A 17,354-nucleotide genomic window follows, 5' to 3' on the forward strand; every position below is an offset into this window, starting at 1 on the left:
AGTTATTACTTAACCATATACAGTTCTGAGTTGTAACAACCCTGTTGGGAACCAACATCTTGCAAAATTCCTCATTATTATTGTGAGCATGAAGAATCTAAGCCAAAAGAGATTAATCAGACTTACACACCTGCCTTCACACAGTTTGCTTCTCTTCTGTCACATTAGTGTTTTGTGCAGTGATTTAAAACTCTAGTAATCTACAGAGAAGACAGTTATCGCAGATTCCTTGGTCATATTTCTCCTGTCCATCTACTTATTCATCTACAAATGTCAATGTCTGATGGATATTCTCTAGTGGAGACAATAAGCATTTCCATCTCTGCTTCATACATCACAAATATTGTGAAATTTATAAAAGAAAGAACTGTAAAATGCAGTCTCTTTAATCCACAATGGTAGTGGCATTTCTAGTAGCATGCTTGGAACCCATGGATTTGAGCAAAGTCCCGTTTCTTTAGAACACTTGCTAATCAGACCACTCTTTAATTTTCAGTGCAGGGCTAATCACCATTACTGATGACAGTTAAGACATATCGATATGTCGCTGTGTGAATTGATCAAACTTTTCTCCTGGTGCAGTCATTCTCCTTTTAGACTTCTATTTTTTTAACAAACACTTTTAATTCTCCTGAAGATATACAGTAGACAAGTGGATTTAATGACTCTGGTTCCCTTTCAAGGCTGTGTTTAGATGTTAGCAGCCCAAAATGCCAACTGTACCCTGAGGTGCATTAGACACAGCACTGCCAGCCAGGTGAGGGAAGGAGTTGTCCCACTGTGCTCTGCACTGTACAGCCTCACGTTGAGGAATGGGGGCAGTTGTGGGCACTGCAATGTGAGAAAGTCATAAGACTATTACAGAGTTCATTGAAGTGCTACAAGTGGGGAAGAGTTCAGGGGCCAAGATGTACGAGAAGCAGCTGAAGTCTTTTGGTTTGTTCAGCCCAGAGCAGAGGAGGCTGATGGGAGGCCTCATTATTCTTTAGTCAGAACCAAGACATACCTGCGTTGGAATTTCTTTTGAATTCACTATTAACCATGACTCCTATATATCATATAAAAAATAGTGGGGTGTCATGACACAGACACTGTCAGGTGAACATGTTAATTGAGCTACAGCAGAAAAGAATCCAAAACTAAGAGATGTGCAGATCTGCACTTTTCAGTGCAGAAATGAAGATCTTAGGGTAGTTTTTGTAATTCAGGACCGGTTCCAGAAGTGAAATGGCCTGGAGCACAAATGTAAGAATACATTTTGTTACTACAAACTCCATAGGAGCCATGCTCTCAGAGCTCTATATAATTTACTCCTCTTCTTATTTATCTTCTATGATGTGTTTTTTTATGGAGAATACAAGAGAAAATATACACAACTAATATGTATGTAAGTATAACACAGTAACTTGGAGACCTGCTTGTGCTTGCAAAGAAAATCTTGAAAGTCTTTTTTTCCTATTGTACAGTAGATAATCTGCTTTAGTGGAGAGGACAGTGCCCTGTTGCTTAGCAGTCCCCTAAATTAGATTTCAGCCTTGGTGGAGCCATCAGAGGAATTTTTGCCTTCTAGAGTGGCAACACTAAGCAGATAGCATGTCTGCCAGGCAAAGTTTGTGGATGTCAGGCAAAGTCATGGTGACTGGAAAAAGGAAAACATCACTCCCATATTCAAGGAAAGGAGAAAGGAAGACCTGAGGAACTACAGACTGGTGAGCCTCATGTTTATGCCTGGGGAGATCATAGAGCAGATCTTGCTGGAAGAGATGCTAAGACACATGCAAGATGTGGAAGTTATCCGAGGCAGTCAACATGGCTTCACCAAGGTCAGATTGTGCCTGACCAGTCCAGTGGCCTTTTGTGATGGAGAGATGGCATCTGTGGACAAAGGAAGGGCAACTGATGTCACCTACCTGGACTTGTGCAAGGCCTTTACGTGGTCCTGTACCACATCCTTATCTCTGAATTACAGATATCTGCATTTGAAGGCTGGACTGTTTGGTGGATAAAGAATTGGTTGGATGATCATAGACAGGGAGTTGTTGACAGGTGGAGGCCAGTCATGAGCGGTCTCCCCCTGGGGTCCATCTTGGAATCAGTGCATATGAACATCTTTATCAATGACATAGACAGTGGGTTCCAGTGTACCCTTAGCAAGTTTGCTGATGACACCAAGCTGTGTGGTGCAAGTGACACAATAGAAAGGCGGGAACGTCATCCAGAAAGACCTGGTCATGCTCAAAAATTGGGCATATGAGAATCTGATGAGGTTTAACAAGACTAAGTGCAAGATGTTGCTCTTGGATTGAGGCAGTCCCAAATAAGAATACAGATTAGAAGAACTCATTGAGAACAGTCCTGCAGAGAACAAGGTAGGTGTTCTGGTGGGCAAATAGCTAGATGAACTAGCAGTGTGCATTTACAGCCCAGAAGGCCAACAGTATCCTGGGCTGCATCAAAACAGGAGTAGCCAGCAGGGAGAGGGAGGTGTTTGTCCCCCTCTACTCTGTGCTTGTGAAGGTCCATCTGGAGAACTGTGTCCAGGCCTGGGGCCCCAGTAAAGGTGGGATGCAGAACTGTAAGAGTGGGTTCAAAGGAGGGTCACAAAGATGAATGAAGGGCTGGAGCACCTCTCCTATGAAGAAAGATTGAGGGAGTTGGGCTTTTTTAGCTTGGTGAAGAGAAGGCTCTGGGGGGAATCTCAGGTGAGTTGGAACTGAATGGTCTTTAAGGTCCTCTCCAACCTAAGCCATTTTATGATTCTGTGATAGGATAGTGCACTGAAAACAGAAAAGCTTGGGTTCTCACCTCTGTAAATATCTCACTCTACAGCTTGGAAAGACCATTATCTATGCATGCCTCCATTTCATCTTTGCACACTCTTTGCCATCCTGGTTTCTTGAAGAAAGGGAAGACTTACTGTTTGTGTGTTGATTTTTTTTTCTTGTGTAACACCAGTATCAAATGAATACTGTGGATGCAGTAAAGCATCCACACTAGCACTAAAAAAAAATCTAATCCCATGAATGAGGTTGGCCTTATGCATCGTCTTTCTCCACTTTAGTATCCTTAAGCATTTTCAAGTAGCATTAGAGCTTATAAGTCTTAGCATCAACATTGTGCACCCTGGCTAGTAGATGTGAATACTAGTACAAGCAGTGCCCAGAATAGTCCATAAGGAGGGAAGGATAAAGAGATCAGGGAGAAGGTTAGTTAATACTATAAAAAATCATCTGGAAAATAAAATATCAGATATTACTCTAGTGAGTGATGGCATTTGAAATTAAAGAAAGCAGCATCTTACTGCCAAGCTTTCTTGGGTCATAAGGAGGTTCTGACCCTTTAATTCATTTGCCATGTAATAGCAAAAAGAGTGAGCTGAAGCAACAAGAAGCCACAAAGCATGAAGAGCATTGCAGAGCCAAAAGTCAGGAGTGGGATTCTATGCTATAAAGGGCTTGGCCTTCTCTCTAAAGTCATTTACAGTTGCAGCTCACAATATATATATTTACTATCATTTTCTTTGCTCATAGCATGTTCTGTGATGATTCCCCACACACATTTTGGGAACTCCAAGCCCTCCTATGACTTCTTCTCCCTTTTGAAACCATTTCACAGTGCAGCTCCAAAAATCTGCATCCTGCAGCCTAGTGTAGGCACCGATGTTTGTTTATGGACCTCCCATTGACTTTCCATGGAAAGCAGGGGAGTCTTTGCTTGATAGAACTATGTGATTCAAGAATATGCCTGGAGTTAAAAAGGTTAAGATTAGAAAAGTGCCAGTTCTTCTGTAAAAGAATGTGTTAATCCTGTCTCCTACCCTTTACAATCTTTTGCTCCTTTATCCTTCATTTTTCCAGTCCACTCCTGTTTAATATTCAAACCCTATCTCATTTCTCTCTTGCCCTTTCATGTAATTTTTACACCAGATTTTTTGAACCTTACAAAGCTGTAAGAAAGGTGACTTGTAGTAATTGCACTGCAATAGCTGAGAAGGGTCAGGTATGCCTGAGGTTTTTCTCCTGCAGTGATGATGGTGAGTCATCCCATAACTTCAGACAACAGACTGCACTCCCCCTGTTTACATGCCTGTTGAGTAGGAGAGGTAGAGCTCACCTCTCAGGGATGGTTTGAGGGATTAGGGCTTTACTGTACTGAAGAGTGTCACAAGCCTTGTTAAGCATTCCTTAGTGTGTTTATTAAGGGGCATGTACAGCCATGAGATGTTTTTGTGAGTCTCAGATACACTGCAAAAGAACAGATCTTTAGAAAAAGAGTGCTGAATGAAATCTATGCAGAGCTGTCTGTCATATGTGGGAATGGAAGCACATGCCTGCACTGATTAGCAACCTCAGTACCTGCTCACCCTGGTAGATACTCTGTTTTTCACCTCACCGCCATGAAAATTAACAAAAGGACCTCTCTTTCTTCTGTTCTAGATCCTGGTGCTCCTGTGAAACTGCCTTGTATGCCAGTTAAACTGTCACCTCCACTACCTCCAAAGAAAGTCATGATTTGCATGCCTTTAGGGGGGCCAGACCTCTCCTCTCTCTCATCCTATTCCACACAGAAGAGCTCCCAGCAGCCTTTGACTCAGCACCATCACACTGTCCTGCCATCCCAGTTAGCAGCACACCAGCACCAGCTCCAGTACGGCAGCCACAGTCAGCACCTACCTTCTGGGTCCAGCACGTTGCCCATACATCCTTCAGGGTGCCGGATGATAGAGGAACTGAACAAAACACTAGCCATGACCATGCAAAGACTAGAAAGGTAATGGATCAACTTTTAAAATTATGTATTAATGTGCTCTGTTTCCTCCTAGCCTCAATATCAGTATTAACACCCAGGTATATTGACAGTACTGAAATCAAGCCCCTTCTCTGGGGATCTGGCACCTTCAAAATGGAGTAATTGCTGGAGAAAAAGAGATGGGGGTAGAACTTTTCCAGGCTTGCTAGAGAACTGTGTGGCAGAAAGGTGAAAAAGATCAAATTTCCTGAACCTTTGTCCTGTCCTTTCTACGTTACACTGCTAGTGTAGAGAAAGCTATGAGAACATGTCTGGTTTGCAGTATATACTGCAGAGTATGTAACTGCAGAGCTCCAGTTATGTGGAGGATTGCTTTAAAAAAAAAGAAGTGAATGAGGTGAGAGATTCGGGAAATAGCATTAAGACCAAACGTGCCACTCAACCAGGACATCTGATTAGTATTACCAATTAGCTCAAAACGACCTATGAGAACTCTGTACAAGTCACTTAGCAGGGTTTTAATACATCATTTAAATTATTTCAGTTGCTTTATATTAAGCATTTAACCCATTCCACAGCAGCTCCCTTCTTATGCATTTGCATCTGGAGGAAGATTGTAAGTTTCATCAGAAGTGCCTTACCAACCTTAGGGCTATTTTTCATTACTGTCACTTGTGAGCATCTCTGAATGCTGTTTCAAGTAGTCTGAATAAGTGAAGCATGTTGCATAAATGCAAGCTGTCCTCATAGACTACTAGATCAGCAAGCTTTGGAAAAATTATTTTGACTTTTAGATTAAAATTGAGTAAATCCCAGAATAGAGAAGGTAGTCCAAAAATGGCTGTCTATTTAGTACCAAGGGCAGCTTTGTAACCAGCTTGTTTTAGGCACATCAAATCATCCTTCGGTTAGACAGGAAGCTAAAATATTTGGTCTAACAGACAAAATGCCTAATGACTTGCCCCAGTATCTCTTTATGATAACACTACCTTCATTATATTGCACAAAAAGAAGTTCTATTAGAGATGGCAGATTCTTCTTGCTGCCACTAAAAATAGTCAGGGAAACAGAGACTGTCCTCCACTGTCGGCTTATTTCACTACCAGCATACTGAGATCTCTGCAGTTAGATCAAAGGGGCTAATGTTTCTGCAGCCTGACAAAATTCTCTGCTGGGGGAAAACTATAAGGACAGTGATGGAGATTCCTGTTCCCAACAATAAAATAACTGTAGCAGAAGGATTATAAAGAGCATCCACAATCCATCCTGTGACCAGTGACTACCTAGTTACCTCTCACATTGCTAGCAGGGCTGGTCACATGTACATGCATCAGCCCAGAGTATGGTGCACTGAGTGCAGAGGATAGCACTGTCTCCCAGAGGCTCCTCTGGGGAAGCACCACTAATGCCATCCCCAGCACAGGTTGGATATTGACCTTACAGTCTGGCTCACGCTGTATGCAAAAGGAACTGTGAGATCTCTCAGAGTATGACTTCACCGTGGCATCTGTTGCCCCACAGCAACAAATGCTCCAATTTCTAGGCATCCATCAAGTTTACATATGCAAGTATATTTAACTGATTTAAAGATTATGCTGTTTGGTTTTCACTATTAATATGAAGTCAGAGCTGTGCTGCTTGTTGATAGTGTAATAAGCAAAGATTCACATCTTAGTATGATGCAGTTGCATCTCTCTGCAGAAGAGAGTATAAAAGGTTGTGGCACAGATATTTTCATGTTAAAAATCCTAGTTCATGTGGCTGATTTTTCCCAGCCTTTTTGGGTGGTTAACTGTTATTTCGATCATTAAATAAAGTATTTAGTACTTCAGTTATTCTCCTTGTCAAAACAAATCAATAATGTTTCTATTCAAAGGAGAAAAAATAGGAAATGACTCTTCTACAGGAATTGTTATTTCATAGGATTGACAGACAGAAAGATCTGTGGAACTGATATTTGCTGTTAAAATCTTAAACTACTTTTCAAAGCAACATTATGACCTTAGTAAGTTTTCTAGCTCCTCATGAAGATCTGTGCAGATTTTTAAGATATACACATCTAACTTGGGAGAAGATTAGTTGTACCAGATACTGCTTTCTTCTAATGCTTTTGACAGTACTATTTTTCCCTTAATTGCATAAAATCTGGAAGGAACCCAATGGAAATCATATTTCAGTATCTCTCATTGGACATTTCAGCTCAGAAATACTGAAAGCCTCTTAAAACTGTACAGATCCTGCATCTACTTTCTTCTGTTTAAAATTCAGTAATGTGCTCACATCTGTTGTATGCATAAGATAGGCAGTAACGTCCAGAGCTTTACTGTTCCTTCCAAGATAACATACTACTGGGTCACTGCTCTTGGGCCAACAATCTTGAGGCATTTTTTTTTGCTGATTGGTCTTTATCTTGAAAAAGTCCCACGTGATAGCATAATAACCTTGCTACTCCATTTAATATTGATTCCAAGTCTGGTGGTTTGGAGGAATATTTTTTTTAATAAAGGAGAATCTCACAGACCAATACAGATAAGTATTCTGCTCTCCATTTATTTAGTTGTTTCCTATATTCTTTATTTTCTCTTCTCTGTGTCTGTTTTTTTTTTTTTTTTTTGTTCCTGATAGGGAAGAATCTCAAGTCTATTAAACTCCATTGATGCACATACCAGTAGGCACTTCATATCAATTCCATGTTTGTCCACTAAACTAATCTTATACTTCACAATCCTTCCTTCCACCAGGACTGTGAGTGTGGACTGAATCAAACAGTGGAATAGTGAAACGCTCCCCTCCAGCAATCTGGAAGGGTATTTTTTTGCAGATGGGGTCTCTGGAATTCAGATAGCCTCGCAGCATCTGAGGACTCATATTTGAAATCACTGATTTGCCAATGTACTACAGTCTTGGCCAAAGAAAAATGAGCTGTCTCTCTGTACCAGAAAGGAAGCCAGAAGTTGTTTTCGTGTTTGACCTTGAGAAAACTACTGAGCTTCTCTTCCTCTAGCTGCTTAAAACTGTCATTAATTCACAGGTCTTTTATTCAGTTTTATTACAGACACCATAGAGCATTAGGTTCATTTACACACTTAGCACATTTGATTGCAAAAAAAATCTGGTACTTAAAACATCTATTTGTAACGTGTTCTTAGAAGGGAAATATATCCTTTGTCATAATGATTATTAAGACATGTCATTTACCCTGCCATTGTGCTTCTGTTTTCCCTGATAATTTCCAGATTTGTGATAGATTAAGAAGAAAGAGAGAGAAATGTGATTTCCATGTAACCTTTTTTTCTGCAAATTACCCTGGTAATTTCTGGCCTTCTGCAAATAACTTTCAGCTTCAACACAGAGTGTGTATGTTCAGCATAAATACATTTCAAGATTCTGGCATCATTTTTTACCAATTTATGGTGCATTTTAAGAGTTACTAAAACTCTGCTAATTCCTGCCACAAACATCCACCAAAGGCTTGATCCTCCTGTCTGAATTGAAATTGAGAGGAAGGATCATGCCCAAAGGGATCTCAGCACAATGTTGCAATAGGTGGAGCTTTAAAAAGCCTCTTGTGCCATTATTATGTGTCTTCAACTTCAATTTAGTAGCTTCTTAACCTGAAATAACCTTACTTTCTTCTTTTACCCATAGAGTTCCTGATCTGACTGGTAAGACAACAATTGATTTCAATTACTCTGTGGACTGTTGTACAATAGCAACTGAGTCATAGCTTTAGTTTGTTCAGTGCATATACTGAAGAGCTGTTAAGTATCCGTATCTTACTCTGGACTAGAATTGAATATCTGACAGAGACACAAAAAATTGTGTCCAAATGACAATTTGTGAGACCATTTCCTCAGGGACGTACAGTTCAGCTTCAGACTGTACATTCACAAAATGAAATGCATTAAACATTCCTGACAGTGTCTTGTAAATCTTATAAAACGTATTTGACTCACAAAACATTTATCTTCCATAGAGCTTGTCAAAATAATCACTTTTTTACTAAACTTCAGTATTACCTAAGGATAGAAACACATAGTATCTATACCCCTGCCTTCTTTCTCTCTGTCTCTCACATATACCCAAACAGTAGAAGTGTATATACAGTCATTTAAATTTTTGTTGTAACTGACAAGTACAGAACAGTGTCCTGTGGATTAGAACATGCTGATAAGAGTGAAACTCTTTATTCCAGATCTAAGAGACTGTGATGACAAAGGAGAAACGTGCTTTTTCCCACTAGGTTTTACAGGAAACATTTCACTTTTTTCCTGTTTACATTTTTTCTGTAATGTGAGCCACTTATACACTTAAATTCTGATTTTTTCATTAAGATCTTCTATCACTAGAAACATTGGAAGCTGAAATAATGTAACTTTTTTGCCATTCTGATCACATAAAAATGATACTACACTAACTGCATAGTCAGCTATGAATTATTCAAATCTATGCATTAAGATACATTTATCTTCTTAAAACAAGCACATGCTTAGCTGTACCTTCGTTCTCTAATTTTGTTGCAAAAGATGAAGCTGATTTAAAATGGACTCTTTGTAACAACAGTGTGCTTTTTAATGAATAATGCTGAAGAATTTTGTGGTGTAGACCACCTGACTGTGTTTATTTTACTAATGACCCAGAGGAATTTATATTCAGTGAAAGTATACAGTGACCTTGGTCTATCTTTCTTAAGTATATGGCAGTAATGCATGTATTTCACAAGTGCTTGGCTTAGACAGCTGACTTAGTCAAAATGATGTGAAGGAGGCTGAGTTTAGTCAAGAAAAACACAAAACATTAGGAAAAATGAGGGACTTAAAATGGAAAATAGTTTTAGCCAGAAAATGGGTGATTCAGAAAAATTACAATGCGATGAGAAGAATTCTATTTCTAGAGCAGTAGTTCAAATAAAGATCTAGCGTGGTAATTTGTAAATCGTGTTTCCATTTGATACCCACTTGGTAACCTACATTGGTGAGCCACTTTGATATCTGCTGCCCTATGCACATACGGATGAATCCGTAACCTACATACATCCTTCACAGAGCAGTGAAGCACCAAATGCTCCTGGGTGCTGAACTATTTTTTGCTGCTTTCATTTGTGTTTCCAGAAGGGACTCTGCCAACATGCACTTATTCTCTGTGAATGTATTGTTTTAAAATTAGGTGAATTAATGATTCAGTGGTTGTGGTCACCATTCTTGTAGCAATATTAGCAGATTTCCTCTGTTCTAGTTTCTCTTGCAAATCCAGGCTTTTGAATTTCCTGCCTTTCCTCTTAGAGGAGCTTCAAAAAAGAGGTTATATAGCAAAATTGTTTTTAAAATGAAATTAGTAAAATGAAAATTTTTGAAATGTAGTACTACCTTGGAAGTTAGTTTAAAGTTCTCTGTGAGTTCTAATACTGCTGCTGCGTTAAAAATACTTTAGGTCAAGCTTAATGAAGTCTAACACAAATTCACAAGCTAGCTTTTTGTGAGATTTTCATGCTTTGTGCTGCAAAATATAGAATATTACTAAGAAAATGAAGTTTCTTTCTTCAAGGCATCCAGTAAAGCTATGTAGCTCATCCTTGGTTAATCTGTGATTATAAATGTTGCAATTAACAAAATGATTCCTTAGAAGCTGAACTTGATGGTGACAACAAGGTACAGTTTGCTCACAGGATCTGAAGCCTTTTATTCTCCTTAATCCCTGCACTCATTGTGGCCGAGCATTATGTACCCTAAAGAACATTTTTAAACATTTCTCTGGGTTGTTATCTGGCAGCCTGTTGAGAGTACATGTTAAATTCAGATTAGACAGAAAGCAAAATGTTTCAGGTGGACATCATAGAAAATCATTTAAAGAGTAAAATACAACTTTTTTTTTTCCTTTCAAATTGTGGAATGCCTCTTGTTTTCTGAGTAGGCTAAAACACTTAAGAGAATGGAGGCTTCTCAGTGCTCTGTAAGGTCACTCCCAAATTTGTGTGCTTCAAGTGCAAGTCAGCCAGCACATTTGATTTCACTCTTGAATTCTTGTGCAAAGTAAAATGAGAATTTGACACACAAAGAGGGTGTCCAGCAGGCACATGTTCCTCACCTTTCCCATTCAGGAGTAAACTTCAGCAGACGTCATTTTTGCCTATGGATCTCTCATTCTCATTGCACACTAGAAAAGCAACATGAATGATGTCTGACTTCAGTCTTCAACTCTTCATGTTCCTGTTTCACTACTTGTATCGGTATGTTCCTCAGAGGTCACTGAAATCAGTGCACAGGCAGAACTAAACGGTAGCGGTAGTAATGACAGGTCTTAGTCACATGAAATGTGACAAAACAAATATTAGTTTTGAAACTAATACTGAGTAACAAAGTATTGAGACTGTGTGAGCTTTGGTTCCCAGAGCCAGTTTTTCTGCGTGTATGCTGTTCTGCATCTCACTGACAAATCTTGCACCTTAAATCTAATGTGTACTCATTTTACCCCAGTAGATGTTTTATTGGTGATGAAGATATTTCTGTTCTTATTTCTTCTCAAAAAAGGGATGTAAGGTCGTTACTAAATGCAGTGAGAGAAGCAACCCAGTCTTCCATTGCACTGTTTCCTTTTAGTTTATTTATTTGTTTTTCTTTCCCAACAGCTCTGGTTTACACACAGGTGACAATGTTACAAAAACAGGACCTGGAGGCCTTCCAGACATGAGACAAGTGCCAACTGTTGTGATTGAATGCGATGACAATAAAGAAAATGTGCCTCATGAAGCTGACTATGAAGATTCTTCCTGTCTCTACCCAAGACAGGAGGAGGAGGAGGAAGAGGAAGATGAGGATAACTCATTATTTACAAGTTAGATGCATTCCATTTTTCTTTTCTCATTTCTTGAAGTTTTCCTCTGAAATCTCGTCACAAAGGAAACACGTGGCCTGTGAATTTTCTTTCTTGACCATGGCTTTTGCTTTTCTCAGGGCTTGACTGCATGGGGACATTTTGTAAATTAATCCAAAATAATGGGGAGTATGAATGTAAACTGATTACCCTCATCCACATGACTCCCTGTATGGGTAGTTCTCATGCAGAATTCAAATTACCCTTTTTGTCTTATCTTAGTTCTCTTTCAGACTGACTTTCAGATTCACTATCCCAAGCGTCAATAATACAGAGAAGCCCTGTCTTTGACTTAAGTCAGGATCAGCTCAGCAGGGTTACTAAAGTGCCACAGATAGATAATCAGATCTTATAAGCATAGTCAGTATTAACTCTCATCAGAATCAGAAGTTTGCACATGCTTTGAAAGGGATCGTGATCAGCAAATAAAACCCCTAAATGCAGATCAAAGAATAGAGGAAATAGTCTTGATGTTTCTGTACAAGGAATGAATAAAAAGTAGGGGAGGATCTTATTTTTCTTCCTAGTAGAACACCTACTTAAACAGCCTGTGGTGTGCAATTCAGATTATGATGGTAGAGAGAATTGTGCAGATGATTGGTATACAGATGTTCTGTTCTGTGCAGGAATGCAGCACAGTTCTGCTTTCCACACTGATGCATTTTTCTTTCCAAACAGTGTGACAGTATGTGTGGGAGTTAAGTTGGTTTGTGTTTAGATCCCAGTTTTTTTTTTCCATTCTGGTTTTGTTCTTTAGTTTCTTTAATCTATAAGCCTGAACTCTTGATATGATCTTACATAACTGAGGAAATGATTCTGATTTTATCATACAACATTTTTGCACGAGGATAACTAAGTTTACTTTTCTGGAGTAATTTCATATTTGCATCATTGTTAGTCAAACAGGGAATCAAATTTGTATACCCCATGCTAACTATCTAACTGCTGTGGGCAGTTCTGTACTGGCTTACACTCTGTTGAGGTGCTTGTATCAACACAAAATGTATAAAAAATGCTACTGCTGGATTTGTGTAATTTTGTTCGTTTGATGTGGTCCATACTAGTGGCAGATTAGGCTCAAATATGAATAAGTGAATTGACAGTTGTATCACAACTACAGTTTGGAGAGATTTGTGGCCCCTTTCTAGCTCTCTCATGAGGACAAGATAGCTTACTTCGTGTATGACACAAAGGATGTCTTGTCATCCTTCAGTTTGAGCTGAAGTTTCAGGCTATTTAATTTTTTTTCTTCTGAAAACCAGGAGCAGTGCAATCACACCATTTTGAAAGTACACACAAGTTTCTAAAGCAGGCACATTTACCCTCAGTAAGTTTGCAGATGACACCAAGTTGGGAGGATGTGTCAAACTGCCTGAGGGTAGGGAGGCCCTTCAGAGGATTTGGATAGGCTGAACAGCTGGGCTGAGCTCAATGGGATGAGGTTCAATAAGGCCAAGTGCGGGTTCTGCACTTTGGCCACAATAACCCCATGCAATGCTATAGGCTTGGGGCAGAATGGCTTGAAGAATGTAGAGAGGAAAAGGTACCTGGGGGTGTTGGTTGATGCTCGGCTTAACATGAGCCGGCAGTGTGCCCAGGTGGCCAAGAAGGCCAACAGCATCCTGGCCTGTATTAGAAATAGTGTAGCCAGCAGGAGCAGGGAGGTGATCATCCCCCTGTACTCAGCTCTGGTGCGGCCGCACCTCGAGTACTGTGTTCAGTTTTTGGCCCCTCACTACAAGAAGGACATTGAGGCCCTGGAGCGTGTTCAGAGAAGGGCAACAAAACTGGTGAGGGGTCTGGAGCACAAGTCTTATGAGGAGCGGCTGAGGGAGCTGGGATTGTTTAGTCTGGAGAAGAGGAGGCTCAGAGGAGACCTTATTGCACTCTACCACTTCCTGAAGGGGGGTTGTGGTGAGGAGGGGCTGGGCCTCTTCTCCCTGATAAATAATGACAGGACGAGAGGGAATGGCCACAAGTTGCGCCGGGGAAGATTTAGATTAGACCTGAGGAAACATTTTTTCTCTGAAAGAGTGGTCAGGCACTGGAATGGCCTGCCTAGGGAGGTGGTTGAGGCACCATCCCTAGCGCTGTTCAAGAAGCGTTTAGATGAGGTGCTAAGGGATTTGATTTAGTAGTTCAGTTGGACTAGATGATCTTGTAGGTCCTTTTCAACCTAATGAACCTATGAACCTATATTTCATCATCTCAGAATCTTACCTTACCTTGTAAGTGAAATCAGAGTCTTTTGTCGTAAAGAAAGAAGCAAAACAGAAATGCATATCTGGCATTCTCCTGACAAAGTCTAAAACCTCTCAGGGGATTGTAGTCTGCATGTGCCTCTCTACTCTGCTCAGTCTACTTTGGATGCAAACAAAGGAAAGCAAGCTTGAGCCATGAAAGACCACTGGTTTTCACACTGTCTTTGCCACCGTCACTGCCTGAGAAGCAGTGTCAGCTAATGTACTTAAAGGTCTATTCTGTTTCTGATAGACTTGATTTTTTTTTAATGCTAATTTGGATGTATTGGTGTTACACTGCAAGAGAGAGATACTTGTCTCTTTCTGCATACTGTAGCTCTGCTGCCCTCTCAGAGGTTTAATTATTCATTCTGTTATGAATTCCGAAATGCTACAGATGCTGCTAGAAATTACAAAGCAAGCCCTTATTCTCTACTCCTCTCAGTGGAGCAATATTCTTTTTCCTGTGTATCTACAAAATTCATTCTTTCTGTATGATGGCATGAATTGAGGCTAACTGAAAACCAGAAGTTAATTGATGCCCCTTTTCTCACAGTCCATACCAGTGTAAATAAGAACCTAGCACCCTCCCTTGCCTGCCACTTCCTTGCCTATTGTATGCTGGAATGAAATGATGACACCTCCTTTGGCAGAGCCTCTCCTCTCTCCCACAGGTTCCCTGGCAATGAAAGTCTGCAGAAAGGACTCTTTAGCAATCAAACTCAGCAACAGGCCTTCCAAGCGAGAGTTGGAGGAAAAGAACATCCTCCCTATGCAGACTGATGAGGAGAGACTTGAACTTAGGCAGCAGATTGGGACAAAGTTAACAAGGTAAGAGATTAATGTTTTTCTAGCTTTTGTTTCTGGGAATATATGGCGAGACACACTTTTTATCCATATTCTGCAAATATTTGAGATCTGTTCACACTATTCGAGAGAAAAAGCCATTGGAAAAAAGGCTCTAAGAATTAAAGCTGCCGTACTATAACATTCCATACGGAGATTTCATTTCCCTGGTGTATCATACAGGGTCTTTGGTTATGTAAGTACCAACATGAACTATGTGGGTCTAGTTGTTTTCAGTATGCTGTTGGGATAAGTTCAACTTTAGTAACATTTTGGCATATAGGCACCATCTGATAATCTATTATTTTGACCAAAGTCTCCATTGAGTAGCTGAGTCTCCTGATCAAAATACTTTCATCCTTCAGTATTTTTTGTTGCGTCAGGCTTGGACAGATTTACTTTCATAGACTCTTTCCTCTTCATAACAGCATTTGTTCACCAGCTGTTCTGTTTTTCTGTTCTGTATGGAACATAGAGGGGTGCGCATTAACGAAACATTTCCATCAAGGATTAGTAAAGTAAGGTTAGGTAGACATGTCTAAGAACTTCCTGTGCTCCAGCCATAGTTTCTGCAGTTGATCTAATGCTGCTACATTATCAGCTCAGTTATATTTGGAGCCAGTGAATGCTGTTGGCTGCCCCAAGAGATCTACGAGGACCAGACAGTTTTCTGTTGGCTTTTCTTTTTTTTTATAAGGTGGAGAATCATCTTTTCATTGCAGGGATGCAGGGACATTGCTACTGTGTTCATAGCCTGTTTCATTTATTTACTCTTTGGAATAAACTAACCTCATTGTTTCAGTCCATCTTTGAAAGTCTTTCTTTGTGCTGAATCACACTTAAACTTCTCCAAAACCTGTCTAATTCCTCAGTATTTTTGTGAAGGTCTGCAAGAGTGGTGATTAAAGATGGTGCTGCGCTGTTGATGGGCACCAAAATTGTTTGGTCCGGTCTTTGTTCAGCCTAATGCCTTGTTAAAAAGTGGTTGGATGTGAAGCTTTAAGCTTCATTGAATCTTAATCTGCACTGCTTGACCTTACAGTGACATTTTTACTGTGCTGCCCATTAGCCTAGGTCATTTGGGTTTCTAAGGAGTTTTACAGCTCTATCTGATGAAGGTAAATAGTGTCATTCGCAAATGTTGACTCTAAACAACTCACTGTGCTGCAGGTGATTTTTTATTATAAATATTTTCTCTCTCACCTCTCAAAAACATGCTTTTTTTTCCTACTAAAGTATGTTTCTTCAACATGTGTCTTTTTAACATGGGGAAGCTAGTTTTGGCAACACCCAGAACCCATCCTGTGTAAACCTCCTGTTTTCACAATGTCATTGTTCACTTCCCCAAGTACATTTATATTATTATCTCTGCTTATTCATAGTCGGACATATAATGCTTGAGTTTGTCTTGTAGCATAGCTAGGACTTGGAAGGACATGTGCTTCAAACTATTAAAACTGTATATACAAATTAAAAAAATAGCTGAGCCACTGCTGGTTTATTCTCATAAATCTAACATCATTGAAATTGGTAGAATTTCACTAGTCTTATCTGGAATAATATACTTTTCACTCTGATCTTATAATTACAAGTGTTTGCCATGATTCAGTATCTCATCCTCATGAATAATTAAGAAATATAAGGAGAAAATCAGTTTCCTCATCTCTAATATGAAGAAAAGAAAAGAAAAAAGAAAAAAGAAAAAAGAAAAAAGAAAAAAGAAAAGAAAAGAAAAGAAAAGAAAAGAAAAGAAAAGAAAAGAAAAGAAAAGAAAAGAAAAGAAAAGAAAAGAAAAGAAAAGAAAAGAAAAGAAAAGAAAAGAAAAGAAAAGAAAAGAAAAGAAAAGAAAAGAAAAGAAAAAAAGAAAAAAAGAAAAAAAAAAAGAAAACCCCAGATGTTTCAGCATCAAAAAGAAGGGTAGATGTGTTAACAGTGCCTTATATCTAAATGTGTTGTATCGTTGTATACAGGCTGACAAATATTAGATTGAAATAGAGGGGATATTTCAATTTGGACAGTATTTCTTTATGTCCAGACTTCATTACTCCATCTGTCTTCTGCCATTGCTTAGTAATTGTCCCACAGTAATGCAAATGTCAAGCAAAATTAAAGTGGTGAAGCATTTATAGTCTTTAGAGAAGATGTGAGATGTAGAAGATAATTGCAGATGGCAATTTTGGATTTCAGAGGGATTTGTACTATCCTACCAATGGTCTTCTATGGTTTAAAATAACCAGCCAATGAAATTACATATGCTACTTACAGTAGCATGATGAAAAATGCAGAATAAAAACTTCAGCAAATTGTTATTGTTGTCTGAAATGGATCAAATAATTTTCAGCAAGAGGCTGATTAGGATACTTTAGTATTTATGCATAATCCTCACAGTATTTAGTTTAGAAGAGCTCATTAGCAGTACCATTTTGTAGATCAGAATTTAGTTCTATAAAGAAAATGTCATTTTAAAAGAGGCTTATAGACTTGCATATTGAAAGATTGACCATTGGCATGCTGCATTGGACCAAAATCATCCCAGGTATAGACTAGCCTTGTTAGAGTTGCACCAAGAATCAACTTAACTCAGAGCTTTTTGTTAGTATCCTATTTAAAAGTAGCATGGAACCTCTGAATCTCCAGTTAGTTGCAGAA

General features: G+C 39.3%; 2 protein-coding genes across 6 annotated transcripts in view; one reads left to right on the forward strand and one right to left on the reverse strand.

Annotated features, from left to right (window-relative positions):
* The window catches only part of GFOD1 (Gfo/Idh/MocA-like oxidoreductase domain containing 1), a 521,440-nt gene that overhangs the window by 359,567 nt on the left and 144,519 nt on the right, over positions 1 to 17,354 (reverse strand). The window lies entirely within an intron of this gene.
* PHACTR1 (phosphatase and actin regulator 1) overlaps positions 1 to 17,354 on the forward strand; it is a 297,264-nt gene that overhangs the window by 232,968 nt on the left and 46,942 nt on the right. For all 5 annotated transcript variants that reach the window (XM_065752319.1, XM_065752314.1, XM_065752316.1 and 2 more), the window contains 3 exons: positions 4,437 to 4,770; positions 11,375 to 11,580; positions 14,534 to 14,690. In XM_065752319.1, the coding sequence (XP_065608391.1) occupies positions 4,437 to 4,770; positions 11,375 to 11,580; positions 14,534 to 14,690 (697 nt within the window). The remainder of the gene's footprint in view (positions 1 to 4,436; positions 4,771 to 11,374; positions 11,581 to 14,533; positions 14,691 to 17,354) is intronic.

The sequence above is a fragment of the Cyrtonyx montezumae genome, unplaced genomic scaffold (genome assembly GCF_038088225.1).
Source record: "Cyrtonyx montezumae isolate F1298 unplaced genomic scaffold, pur_monq_1.0 scaffold_8, whole genome shotgun sequence".
NCBI classification, from domain to species: Eukaryota; Metazoa; Chordata; class Aves; order Galliformes; family Odontophoridae; genus Cyrtonyx; species Cyrtonyx montezumae.